Here is a 13,013-nt window from a genome sequence, read left to right on the forward strand (position 1 = left end):
ATGGTAATCATAATTAGTACTAATACATTTTATCTAGGTTCAAAGAAGACAACAAGCTAGGATAGAACAGAAAACTTTGAATTTCTTCTCTCATCATTACCACAAATGTAGGGGAGAGAGCATATGCTCAGTAAAAGGCTATACTCATTTTTTGTAACACTAAATCAGGATGGGAGAACTCTTCACCAACCAGGAGAAACTTTTAATAATCTTTTTTTATTGGGGAGTTGATGCATTATGAATCATCCTTGTAAGTAAAGCCGTATTTTAAGAACATTTGAGGGTCCAAAGGTGGTGATTTTTTTTTTAACTGTTCTATGGATTTAGATCCTTTCCAATAGCTTACGGGTAGTCCTTGCTTAATGACGGTAACTGGGACCAGAATTTCCATCACTAAGTGATGCGGTTGTAAAATGCAATATCGCATGACTGCATTGCTTAGCAGCAATCCCGGCAGTCAATGTTGCCATCGTTAAGTGAAAATCACGGGTGTTAAGCAACGACCTCATATGACTGCGACTTGCAACTTCCTGCCAGCTTCTCACAAGCAAAGTCAATGGGGAAGCCAGCTGGAAGTTGCAAGTCCTGGGTGGCTTGAAAGCAGGCTGGAGTCAAGTGAGTACTATGGACTGAGGTGGGGGGGGGGGGTACTGCAGCAAGTGCGTGCAGGCTGAGGAGGGGTTGCTGTGGCACAAGCATGCTATGAAGTGCAAGATCCCTGGGATCTGACAAGATAGAGAAAGTACAGAATGTGGAATGTAGGCCAAGGGAGTGATTTGGAAAAGGACACTTTACTGGATATATATAAGAAACTGGCTGAAGTTTTAAAAATTATAAAGGAAATACAAATGATTAACCAAAATAATGACCTGGAAAATGTTTTCTTATTGGATCTACAAAAGAAACTTATTGAAGTCTTGAAGAAATCTGTGCAATGGGATAAAGAAGAATTGAAGAGAAATCACAACATTTGATTGAATTAAAGATTAAAACTGTTAGAAGTAAAAGGAAAGAACATAAAGTTGGTTTACTTAATCAGGATTAAAATAGGATATTTTTGTAATGTTCTGGCAACCCTTCATGGACTTTTTGCTGACACCAGGATTGAACAGTTGATGTTTTATGGATTTGATTAGAAATAAGGGATAGGATTTGAGATGAAGAGATATCTGTGTAACCTTATAGGGGGCGAAGAGTTATTAAATTTATTTATACATGTTGTGATGAAAGTTGGAAGTCACTTCTTTATATATTTTTTTTCTTTATTATATTCTTTCTTTTCTTTTTCTTTTTTTTCTTTTTCCTTTTTCCTGCACTTTTTATTATTCCTTTCCATTCTCTTCTCTTTCTCTAAGTTTAGCTTATATTAGTTTTTACTATTGTAATTAAAATTCTTAACAAACTCTGTTGTTTTCCATAGGACCTGCAAAACATTAACACTGTGCAAACTAAAACACAAAATTAATACACAATATAACTTACTCTATTAAATCTGGAAGGCCTTTGTATATGTCTTCATCATTCACACTCTCTTCTGTAGGAAACGGCCTATGGAAACAAAAACAAAGAAACAAAGGCTGAAAATGATCATTAAGAACAATCTGATTTAATATTTTCTATATTTTTTATTGCTGCGTTTGTGAGCCACCCAGGGTATTTGTACATAAGATGGGTCCTTTACATACATATAAGTCCTTTACATACATTAATGAATAAATGAATGAATATGATCATACAATGGCTCTGCTGCTGGGCAGGGGGATGTGGCAACGGTGGAGGGCTTTTACAATGGCTGTGTTGAGCTGATGTAAGGATGGATTCTGCTGCTGATCATGATTTTTTTGTTTTAAATTTATTATTCATGGTTTTTATAAGTTTGTATGTTGGTTTTCTAACTTGTTTTTATGGGATTGTTGTTGTTTTTATCTGTTATGAGCCACCCAGAGTCACTTAGATGAAATGGGTGGCCATAAAAATTGAATTAATAATAATAACAACAACAGTCTACCCCCACCCATTCACAAAAATGAATTGCAGTTCATTTGCTAAATAAATATATGCATTATAGACAAAAATCAAAGTTTTTAAAAAATCCCAACTATATTGTACCTTATTCCGGTGCCTAATGCAATAGGGGTGCGAGAAAGTTTGGATAAAGTTTCTATAACCTGTAAAAGAGATAGAAAATATTGGTTTAGTCATAAGAAAAAAAACCACCTTTCAAACACCATTTAAATAGGATCCATTAGCTAAGACATAAATAAAAGATACATGACATTTCTGTTTAATACATTTTTAGATGTAACACTAATTTTAAATGGACCTGGCACAAACATGCTTAAAATGAAATTGTACTGTTCTTACAATTATGCTATTCTTAAAGTGAAATTGTACTACTCATAAATATTTTGGATCATTTTTTATAATCCAGAATAAAGTGACCTACTTTAGTTAATCTTTGATAATTAATCATGAATTTAATAATTTAATATGATAATTAAATTAATTTCATAATTTAGTTAATATTTGAGCATAATAAAGTAAAATGACCTACCAGTACTTTACTTTCATATTTATTAAAATACTCTTAAAGTAGTCCAAAATATACCAGCTGCTATAACAACTTATTTGAGAATAAGCCAGACTTAATTTGATAGGATATAACAGATATAGTTACATCATTAAAGGTATCCAAAGGAAGATGACATCCATGGACACCAACGTCTTAGACACCTCGCTTGTGCCCATCCAGTTCTTTTTAATTAAAAAAACCTAACATTACTCATATTATTATTGCTTAAAAATAATCAAATAATCAAATACTGCTTTGATAAAAAGTATTAAATAGGCAACAGCAGGTTGCAGACCAACGCACAGCAAAGACCAGCCTCCATCATTCTATATGCAATGACAGAGAAAATCCTGGGGAGCCAGTTTGGTAGATGGGTGCTTTACATATGGCAGACATTTTGTGATAGCACTCATAAAATGTTCTCTAAATTCTAAATGTGCTCTTGGTACAATCAATCATTCATGTTAGTAAAGTAATATTAAAGTACCTATAGTCAGAGCAGCTGTTAATTTGACACAAATGACTTCTTTGAATTATTATTCAACAGGCAGATAAATTATTCAATATGTAGATTTTTTTGTATAGAAGGAATTAACATCAATACATCCTAAATGCTGCTGTATAATTAGTAGGTTACTGTATTTTATTATCAAATAACAAAAGGGGGGTTGTCATTACAAGGCAGGGAGCAGAGAAAGGAAAAAACTGAGTTAATACTAACCGAATTATCAATTACTGATTAAAATTAATTGCCTCTAAACAAAGCTACCTCGCTAACAAAACAAATAAATGCAAAGGCAGAATTAATTTATTACATTTCTATCCTCCCACAATCAAATGCAACTCTCACAATGTTTCAACATGCAAACCACCCACCACAGAAACACACAAGTACACACATACACACACACACCCTTTATTGCTTAAACAGCAAAAACAGAAGAAAAACAGAGTGAGGTGGGGATGGGGTAGCTATTCTGGATAAAGAAGGAAACAGAATGAGGGAGTAAACTGGATGGAAATGAGGCAAAATAAGGAGTAGCTAAACAAGGATGGAATGAAAAGAGAAACAGCCCTCATTAAGCTTTACAAAAAGGATTGAAATGTATTAGATAAGCAGCCCCACTCAAGGGCAAGCTAACCTTCAAAATTATTTGCACCTCCCACCTATTACGTTACTTTCAAAAGTATCATTCTTCCCAGTGACTGGAAGACAATCCCTCTCCATTCCCAGGTAATTATTTGGAGGAAAAAATCATACAGGGAAATACAGTATGGATTTTCCCTGTTTGGCCAGTGGGATGCCCTTTCATAATCAGATACTCAGATCCCCACAACACATGGGATAGTTTCTTTAGACTTGACCCAAACTATGATTACTACTGACACTGGAAAATTGTGGTCTGCTTATGAATACTGACTATAGCTTCAACTGGTACAAAATATGGTGGCAGGGCAGTTATGTGCACCCCTAGCAGGGTACACGTTATACCTCTGCTCTGTGAGCTACCCTGGTTGCCAGTTTGCTTCCAGGCCCAATTCAAGGTGCTGGTTTTGACCTTTAAAGTCATACATGGCATGGGGCCAGGTCATCTGAGGGACCCTCTCTCCATGATTACACATAGTTCTCGCTTAACAACCATTTGTTTAGTGATGGTTCGGACTTACGATGGTGCTGAAAAAAAGAACTACTTACAACCGGTCCTCTCACTTACGACTGCTGCAGCATCCGTGTAGTCATGTGATCACAGTTTGGGCACTTGGCAACCAGTTCGCATTTCAGCAACTGAAATTCCAGTCCCAATTGTGGTTGTTAAGTGAGGACTAACTGTACATCTATCCATCCCATCAGATGAGGCAAGTTATGGTTCCCGTCTGCTAAGGAGCTCCATCTGACAGAACCCAGGAGATGAGCCTTTTCTGCCATGGCTCCTGCCCTTTCGAGCACCACTACCCCTGGGGTGGGATTAGCCCCAACCCTATTGACCTTCCAGAAATCTCTCAAAATATGTTTCTTTCAGCAGGTCTAGGGATTTCTTGGTAAGACAGAGCCCGCAAGTTGGGTGTATTATGTGTAAGATTCTGACGGATTCTTGCTTATAGTTATGTCTAATTGTTTTTAATGGTTATTTAAGATTGTTTTAATTGCTGGTTTTATTGTACGCTTCCCAGAGTCACATTTGTAAGGTAGGCAGCTATATAAATTTGATAAATAAATAAAATATGAGATCACTAATTTTGGTGAACATTAGCTGTAGTTGAGAAACAGAAATTTTCCTCTATACACACACACACACATTGATGTCAGACATTGGCTATCTATCCATGTCCTAGTTTTGGAAAAAAAAAATGGTTTCATAATGATAAATGTACAGGGACATAACAAGATCACAAAGGATCTATTAATAGTGTAGCAAGTCTAAAAAGGAGCAAAGAAAGAAGAATATTGCAACATCTAGTCCATCTGTCTGATTTGCAGGAGATGAAATCTCTAGTTCAAGTTGCATGAACTCACTAACCAGATTTTGGTCAGTATTTCTCAACCTAAAATCTTAGTCAATAAGGTATGATAATAATGACTACCATACAAGGCTATTCTTGCAATTTGTATCACAATGTATACATGTTCCTGAAATATTTTGGTGCACAAAGTGTTGTTACCTTTCAACGTGTTTGTTCAAAAATACATAAGCTTAATATTAGCAGCTAAACAGATGCAGCTGGCCCTTCACATCTTTTCTACTGCTTTCATTCTTTTTTTTTTTTTGCACATGAGAGTTTGTTTATTTATAGTCAGAAACCAAAACCATGTATCGGGTGTTTGTCTTATTTGACTCATCACATTTCTTTGTAAGCATTCAATAAACTTTTGATAAGTAAAACTTGCAAACTAGACAAGAGAGGGGAAAGCAAACTAGACAAGAGAAAATTTTATTACATATTCTACCGTACCAAAACAAAATACCACCCATCATAATGCTTGTGCTATTTCATTTCTACTAATCACCAAAAGAGTGCGCTAAAGGACAAACCATTCTCAGGCTCCACATCGATAAACATATTCCAACAACATACAGCAAGGCAATTAACCTCAGTTTATGCTTTAGGTTTTTAAGATTTACACTCTAATAACAAAATGCAAACGATTGTTGAGGAAGTACAGAATAAAGCTGAATAAGAACATGCAGGAGGATTTAACTCGCCCACTGATTTAAAATATTAAGTCTGCTATATTCTGTGATAATCCACTATATGTGAGGAAATTTCTGCCAATCTGAAAAGCCCTACAGCTTTTCCTTTATTTGTGGTACCAGCAACATAATCCAGGGTCTGGTGCAAACTAGGCAGACAAACCACATAATCTTGCTTACTTAATTTATTGATTTATACTCAAACCTCCAAAATAACAACAACACAATTAATGCACAATAAAAGAAACAGTATAACAAAGGAAGATTGGAGAAAATGTTCCAGTACAGTTGACATTATCCGTGCAGTCGTCTAAAATAAAAACAAAGCCCCAAAATGTCTAACAGCTATAGCAATTCAGCAGAATTCATCAACCTCAAACAGAGCCAACATAACTATTTTAAAGTCCATAGCCCAGATTTTTAATTCAAAAATGAAGACCTCACACTACAATATAGATATAGATATAGATATATAGATATGAACCCATATTTGAAAATCTTCTAATAAGATGGAATTCCAACACCAAAGATATATCATCAAAGGCTGATTATTTATAGTTCTTGCAACTTATGTTGCTTTGAATACTAATGAGACTTGTAAGAGATCCTCACTCTTAATGTCAGTTTGGGAAAAGTACCTATGAAATAAGGTGCAATCTTAGGAGTCCTGGAGATAGACTACAGAGGGCCTCAATTAGAAGTCATTCCATTATATTCAAGGCAACTTCCATTTCTACTGCATGAAAAGCAAAGTTATAAATAGTCTTTAGAGACTTTTATAAGCCAGGCCAGGTAATAATCCAACACCAAATAATGGCATGAACAAATCCAAAAACCATATCCACTTCTTCGTCACATAAACAACATAACTGACCCAGACAGATGTTATTAGATGACACAGTGGACATTTTAAGTATAGTATTGCTCAAAAAGAGAAAGAGAGAGAGAGAGAGCGCGCGCAAGCATGCATTAGAGCTAGGTCTTCTATAATGTTGCTGAAGTAGAGTAATTTAAGCCTGGTTGTTTGGGCCTTGAATGAGAACTCTGGGTTGATTTGATGATTTATTTGCTTGTTTTTTTGGTTCTCCATGATACTCTCAGCAATCAGAGAGGAAAACCAGAAATTCCTCTCCTTCCTAACTGTTACGACATAGATCTTGTGAGGCACCTCCAGTGTATCTGGTCAGACGTACTCCTGGATGGTGCCACAATTATTCAGACCTCTTATCCTGGTGCTTAACTGAGCCTAATCCATCTTTCCCATTTTTCCTTCTTTTATGTATGTATGCATGTATGTATGTATTTATATTTCCAATTTCGTCACCACCCATCACCCTCAAAAGAGGGACTCTGGGCGGTTTACAATAAAGCTAAAACTAAATGCAGATTAAGATACAATAAAAACAGTATCTTATAAATAAACATAAACATAAAATCCAGGATGGCAATATTAAAAGTTCTTAAATTAGATTCATAAATACATGAGGGGCTCTTTAGGGCGCTACCCACCACCAGGGTTGATTACCCCCCTCCTGCCCCAAGCGAAATGGCAGAGCCATGTCTTTACCCCTTTCCGGAAGGCCAGGAGAGAGGGGGCCTGCCTCACCTCTGGGGGAAGAGTGTTCCATAAGGCGGGAGCCACGGTAGAGAAGGCTCTCCTCCTGGGCCCCGCCAATCAACAATCTCTCATGCACGGGGTCCGTAACATGCCCTCTCTGCCTGACCAGGTGGGACGGGTCAATGTAATCAGGATGACACAGTCCCTCAGGTAACCTGGACCCATGCCATTAATCTTATCATATTAATCTTCTTTTTCCATAATTGCTCACCACTCCTCTTCTTTCCCCAAACTCCTCTGTTAACTTCCATTTTTTCTCTCTCAGTCTATTATGTTGGCAGAATGCTGGGAAAGCCTTTAGCCCAGGAGAGATCAGAAAAGTCACACACACCAGGCATATCTATAAAAATAATTTATTTACAGAAAGCAAAACAAAAGCAAAACATATTTAAAGGACTTAGCTCTCATTGAGAGCTACCTGGCTTGCTACATATCGGCAGAGAGAAAAAAGAGGAAGTAAGAACAAGTCCAGGCAGGTTTCCTCTCCCCAGGCAATTTGCATGAAGCACGTGAGAGGAGACAATCAAATACAACCTCTTCACCCGGCCAAAATGATTAGATACAATAGCAGTCTTAATCGTTAGTAGGAAAACCTCAACACTCCCCTTTTTACACTATAGATTAAGATGCAAACCAATCTTCTCTGACAACTTTATATGTCTTTCCATTCACATTACTTTACCATTATCTCCCCTTTGGTTTAACAGAAAGCTACCATTCTTCTTCCTGTGTTTTTCCAAACCTAGGTTGTTATAATTCCAAGGCTTTTTAATGTGAAATGGCTTTTCATGCAGGCTTCAAAATCAAGCCTTTGTTTTTCTGTTGATGTGAACAGCAGCAAATCATCAACATAAATGCACAGATACATACAGCCTTGTTTGTTCTTCTTCATATATATACAGGGATCTGCTTTTCCTTTTTCAAAACCAAAACTCTGCAGTTTTTCATCTAATTTTTGGTTCCAGGATCTAGCAGCTTGTTTTAACCCATAGATTGACTTCTGCAGTTCACAGACGAGATTCTCCCCTTTTTCATAGCCAGGGGGTTGCTGCATGTATAATCTGTGGTCTAAATCACCATAGAGAAATGCAGTTTGAATGTCATAGTGGTGAACTGACATTCCCTTGAGTGCAGCAACTTTTAACAGTAATCTAATTGATTCACCTTTAGTAACTGGTGCAAAAGTCTTGTCAAAGTCTAAATCTTTCCTTTGAGTGAACCCTTTTGCAACCAACCTTGCTTTATATTTTTGGATTTTGCCATCAGCATCCCTTTTTAGTTTGAAAACCCACCTACAACCCAGACAGCGTTCATTGGGAGGTAGATTTACCAGTTTCCATGTTTTATTTTCTTTCAAGGATGCTAATTCCTGTTGCATGGCAGAATGCCAATTTTGTGCAATCTCAGGTGGTAAAGCATTCACTTGTTCTAAAGACTCAGGTTCTGTGAATATGTGAAAAGCCTTTACTGTTTCAGCCTGAAAACGTGATGGAGGAACGCCTTTATTACTCCTCTGAGATCTGCGAGGTAATACGGGGCTTAAATTTTGACTCCTATCACTTTCCTGAGAAGCATCTGTCTCATCAGACAGATCTTCAGTTTGCTTTTCTGGTTTAATGTCCTCATCAGGCAAAAGATCACCATCAGCAAGTCCTTGCTGTTCTCTTGTGGTGGTCAGATCAACTGGAGAGCTAGAATTTAACCTCCCCCAGTTTTGTTCAGCAAAAGAAGCGCTTTTGCTAATTATTAATTTCTCTCCCATTATGAACCTGTAGCTCCTCTGGCTTTGTTCATAGCCAACAAAGATGGCTTTCTTTGTTGTGGGGCCTCCTTTCCTTCTCTGTTGTTTTGGAATGTGAACCCATGCAGTGCTACCAAACACTCTAAGATGGTTTACCTTTGGTTTCACACCATAAAACAAATGGAATGGAGTGTCCTGAATCACAGAGTTATACAATCTGTTTTGTACATAAGTGGCAGTAGATATGGCCTCTCCCCAGTACTTAAAAGATAATTGTGAATCTTTAATCATGCATTCCATCGCATTTTGCAAGGTTCTGCCCTTTCTTTCAGCAACACCATTTTGCTGAGGGGTGTAAGGGTTAGAAAGAATTTGTTCTATCCCCTTTTCCACTAGGAACCTTCTGAATTTGTGAGAAAGGTATTCTCCTCCTCTATCACATTGGAGTGCAGATACAGGCCTAGGGAATTTTCCATTTGCCCATGTCACAAAACCTTTAAATTTCTCAAATGCCTCTTTATGTTTTAAGATGTAGATAAATGTGTATCTTGAGAAATCATCAGTGATGGTCATTGCATACCTTGCTTGTCCAAGACTTGGAGCAAAAGGACCAATAATGTCAGAGTGTACAATTTCCAAAGGTCTAGTTGTAACTCTGTCACTGTGCTTACTCACACGAGCTTTTAGTGTTTTGCATTCTTTGCAAACTACACAGTCTAAGTATTTATCACAGGGTTTTATCTTTAGGTCAGCACACAGCTGTGGCATTTGTGCTATATACTTGAAATTAGCATGACCAAATCTCCTGTGCATCAGGTGTACACATTGGTCATGATATGGAGTGTTGCCAACTGCAGCCTTGCAGCTTGGCTTCCTTGCATTTTGCACAATGTACAAGCAGTCTTTTAACATACCAGTAGAACACAATTTCTCATTTTTTCGTATCTCACAACCATTTTTCTTAAATGTTATGATATACCCTGTTGCAGCCAATTGTGCCACAGATAAAAGGTTTGATTGTAAATTTGGCACATACAACACACCTTTTACAGTTTCTCCTAAGCAGGATAAATACAAGTCACCTTGTCCCATAATTTTGGTCACAGACCCATCAGCCAAAGATACACTTTGTCTTTCAGTTTTAGACAGTGACACAAAAGAGCTTTTACAATTACATAAGTGACAACTGGCCCCAGAATCTAACACCCATACATCAGAATTACCCTTCTCAGCAACCTGTGCAATCTGGGTTGTCTGAAGAGCCTTCTTCTGTGTTGCCCTTGTGTTCTTCTTCTCTGTCTTTCTACTCTTGAGTCTCAAGGCACAGTCTCTTTGCAAATGTCCAGCTGAACCACAAGTGAAGCATCGCTGGCTTGCTAGCGCTGTGGCCTCAGGTTCCTTTCCCTTCTTTTCCCTCATTTTCTGGTCTTGCAGCTTTCCAGAAGAGATGGGGGGGGATCTTTCCTCTCTCTTCTCCCATTCAGCGAGTAAGCGCTGTGTAACATACAATGGGGTGAGGTCTGCTTCAGGCATAGCCTCCAGGGTACAAATCAGTGTGTCCCACGTTTCATTTAGTGAGGACAGGAGGATATAGGATTTTGTGAGAGGTGTAAATTCCATTCCTCTCTCCTGCAACTCAACAAACAGCTGCTGAATATAATACAGGTGCTCAGGAAGGCTATCTCCTTCTGCAAGGTAGGCTCTGTACAGCTTTTTCATCAGAGTAACTTTACTCCCTGCTGTTGCCTTTACATATAAGTCTCTCAAAGCGTCCCAAAGTTGCTTTGCAGACTGCATACCTCACACGTGGACTAGCTGATTGTCCTCCACTCCCAGGATAATGGTGGCTCTAGCCCGCTCATCCTGTCTCAGCCATTCAGCACTGGGATTTTGGGGGTTTGCTCACCAATTGGCAGCCAAAGATTCTCTCTGCGAAGATACATCTCCATCTTCAGGGCCCAGTTCAAATAGTTGGTCTCTGATAGGTGCTCCAGAGGCATCGCTGAGGGCTGGGAGGTAGCCATGGCTTCTTCCTTCTTTTGCAAGTCACCTCAGCTGGCTTCTTTGTCCTGTAGACCGGCAGTTGCTGGAAAATCTCCAGGTGGCTCCAAAGAAAATCTTCACAGGTCTTTGCTACCTGCCTTTAAATTGTGCATGAGGTGTGGAGCTGATCTCTTTTTTCTCTCTGGGTTTTACTGGGCTTACTGGGCTGCTCACTGGGCCCATAACCTGTTGGCAGAATGCTGGGAAAGTCTTTAGCCCAGGAGAGATCAGAAAAGTCACACACACCAGGCATATCTATAAAAATAATTTATTTACAGAAAGCAAAACAAAAGCAAAACATATTTAAAGGACTTAGCTCTCATTGAGAGCTACCTGGCTTGCTACATATTGGCAGAGAGAAAAAAGAGGAAGTAAGAACAAGTCCGGGCAGGTTTCCTCCCCCCAGGCAATTTGCATGAAGCACGTGAGAGGAGACAATCAAATACAACCTCTTCACCCGGCCAAAATGATTAGACACAATAGCAGTCTTAATCGTTAGTAGGAAAACCTCAACATATTACACCCTTCTTATATTCACTTTTCTATAAAAATCTCTGGCTAAATCTCCTATCCCCTGGAACCTATTCATTGTGTGTGTGTGTTTGTGGGTTTGCAAGCGCACGCACCTTTGAGTCAGTGCTGACTCCTGGCGACTGCCTGGACAAGTCCCTGCAGTTTTCTTGACAAGACTTTCGGAAGTGGTTTGCCATTGCCTCCTTCCTAGGGGCTGAGAGAGAGTGGCTGGCCCCATGTCACCCAGCTGGCTTTGTGCCTAAGGCAGGAGTAGAACTCACAGTCTTCTGATTTCTAGCCTGGTCCTTTAACCACTACTCCAACTGGCTCTCATCATTCATCTTCTAATGAACACTTTTATCCCTACAGATTTCAAGCTGTATGAACTTTTTGTTCCCAAAAGGCTTCAATTACTGGCAATTTTACAAGCGTATCCACCAAATATAACACTGTACTGTTATTATCCATAAATCACTTATCAAAGAAGTCTTATGAGTTTTTAGAACCATTAAGAAATGAAGCAGTTTCAGAACGATGGCTTCAAAGTGGTTAGAAAATCGATATGTTCTTCCTATCAAATGATCCTAGTATATGTTATCAAATTCTGTCCCATAATTTAGTAACTGACAAGTTCAACTCCAGCTACAATGCATATTCTATTCAAAAAGCTTCTTAGCACATTTGTTGGGAGTTAATATAGCTGTTACCTAATAATCTACAACATTTCCAGAAGCTCTGCCAATATTGTGTTAACAGTGAAAGTATTCTTGCAGACATTTTGTTGCAATTACTAACTTCATGACAGTTCCCTTAGCACAGTGTGTGGGAAGCAGTAAGTTATAAAAAGAAGTTGTTTCACAAAAGATATTACAACGCATAATTATCAGAGCCCACCACACTGTATTGTGAATGTCTTCAGAGAAATGTCTTTATACTCTTCAATTATTATGGTACTTTTTAAGATTTTTGAAAAATATTGTACAGCAAGTATATATTGTAACAAGCCTGTTCCCTGGTGTGCTGACTTGTTCCACGTAACTTTGCTCATCAAAAGCAGCACTAAATATCATACAGCATTTCTAGCAAGTGCTCATATTTACGGCTTATTTATTGAAGGTACTGACTACTGAGCTGTAATTAATTCCCATGAAACTACACTGGAAGAAGGTCTTCTAAAATGGCCAAGTTTTATATACAAAGGTCTAACATGTAAACACATGTAAATTCATCCCTATATACCTACGAAATACCTATGTGGACTCCACTTCTGAGCATTAAGGGTAGCATTAGTAATACAAAAATGGTAATCAAAGCTTTGGAGCAATAACATATAAA

The 13,013-nt window shown here is 38.2% G+C and overlaps 1 protein-coding gene across 1 annotated transcript in view; it reads right to left on the minus strand.

The window, feature by feature from the left end:
- Positions 1-13,013, minus strand: part of VAV3 (vav guanine nucleotide exchange factor 3) — a 197,995-nt gene that overhangs the window by 116,938 nt on the left and 68,044 nt on the right. Inside the window, exons 3-4 of the mRNA XM_063298356.1 lie at positions 2,110-2,168; positions 1,483-1,548 (exon numbers count right to left, since the gene is read on the minus strand). Coding sequence (XP_063154426.1) covers positions 1,483-1,548; positions 2,110-2,168 — 125 coding nt within the window. The remainder of the gene's footprint in view (positions 1-1,482; positions 1,549-2,109; positions 2,169-13,013) is intronic.

This window comes from Candoia aspera, chromosome 3 (assembly GCF_035149785.1).
Source record: "Candoia aspera isolate rCanAsp1 chromosome 3, rCanAsp1.hap2, whole genome shotgun sequence".
NCBI lineage: Eukaryota > Metazoa > Chordata > Lepidosauria > Squamata > Boidae > Candoia > Candoia aspera.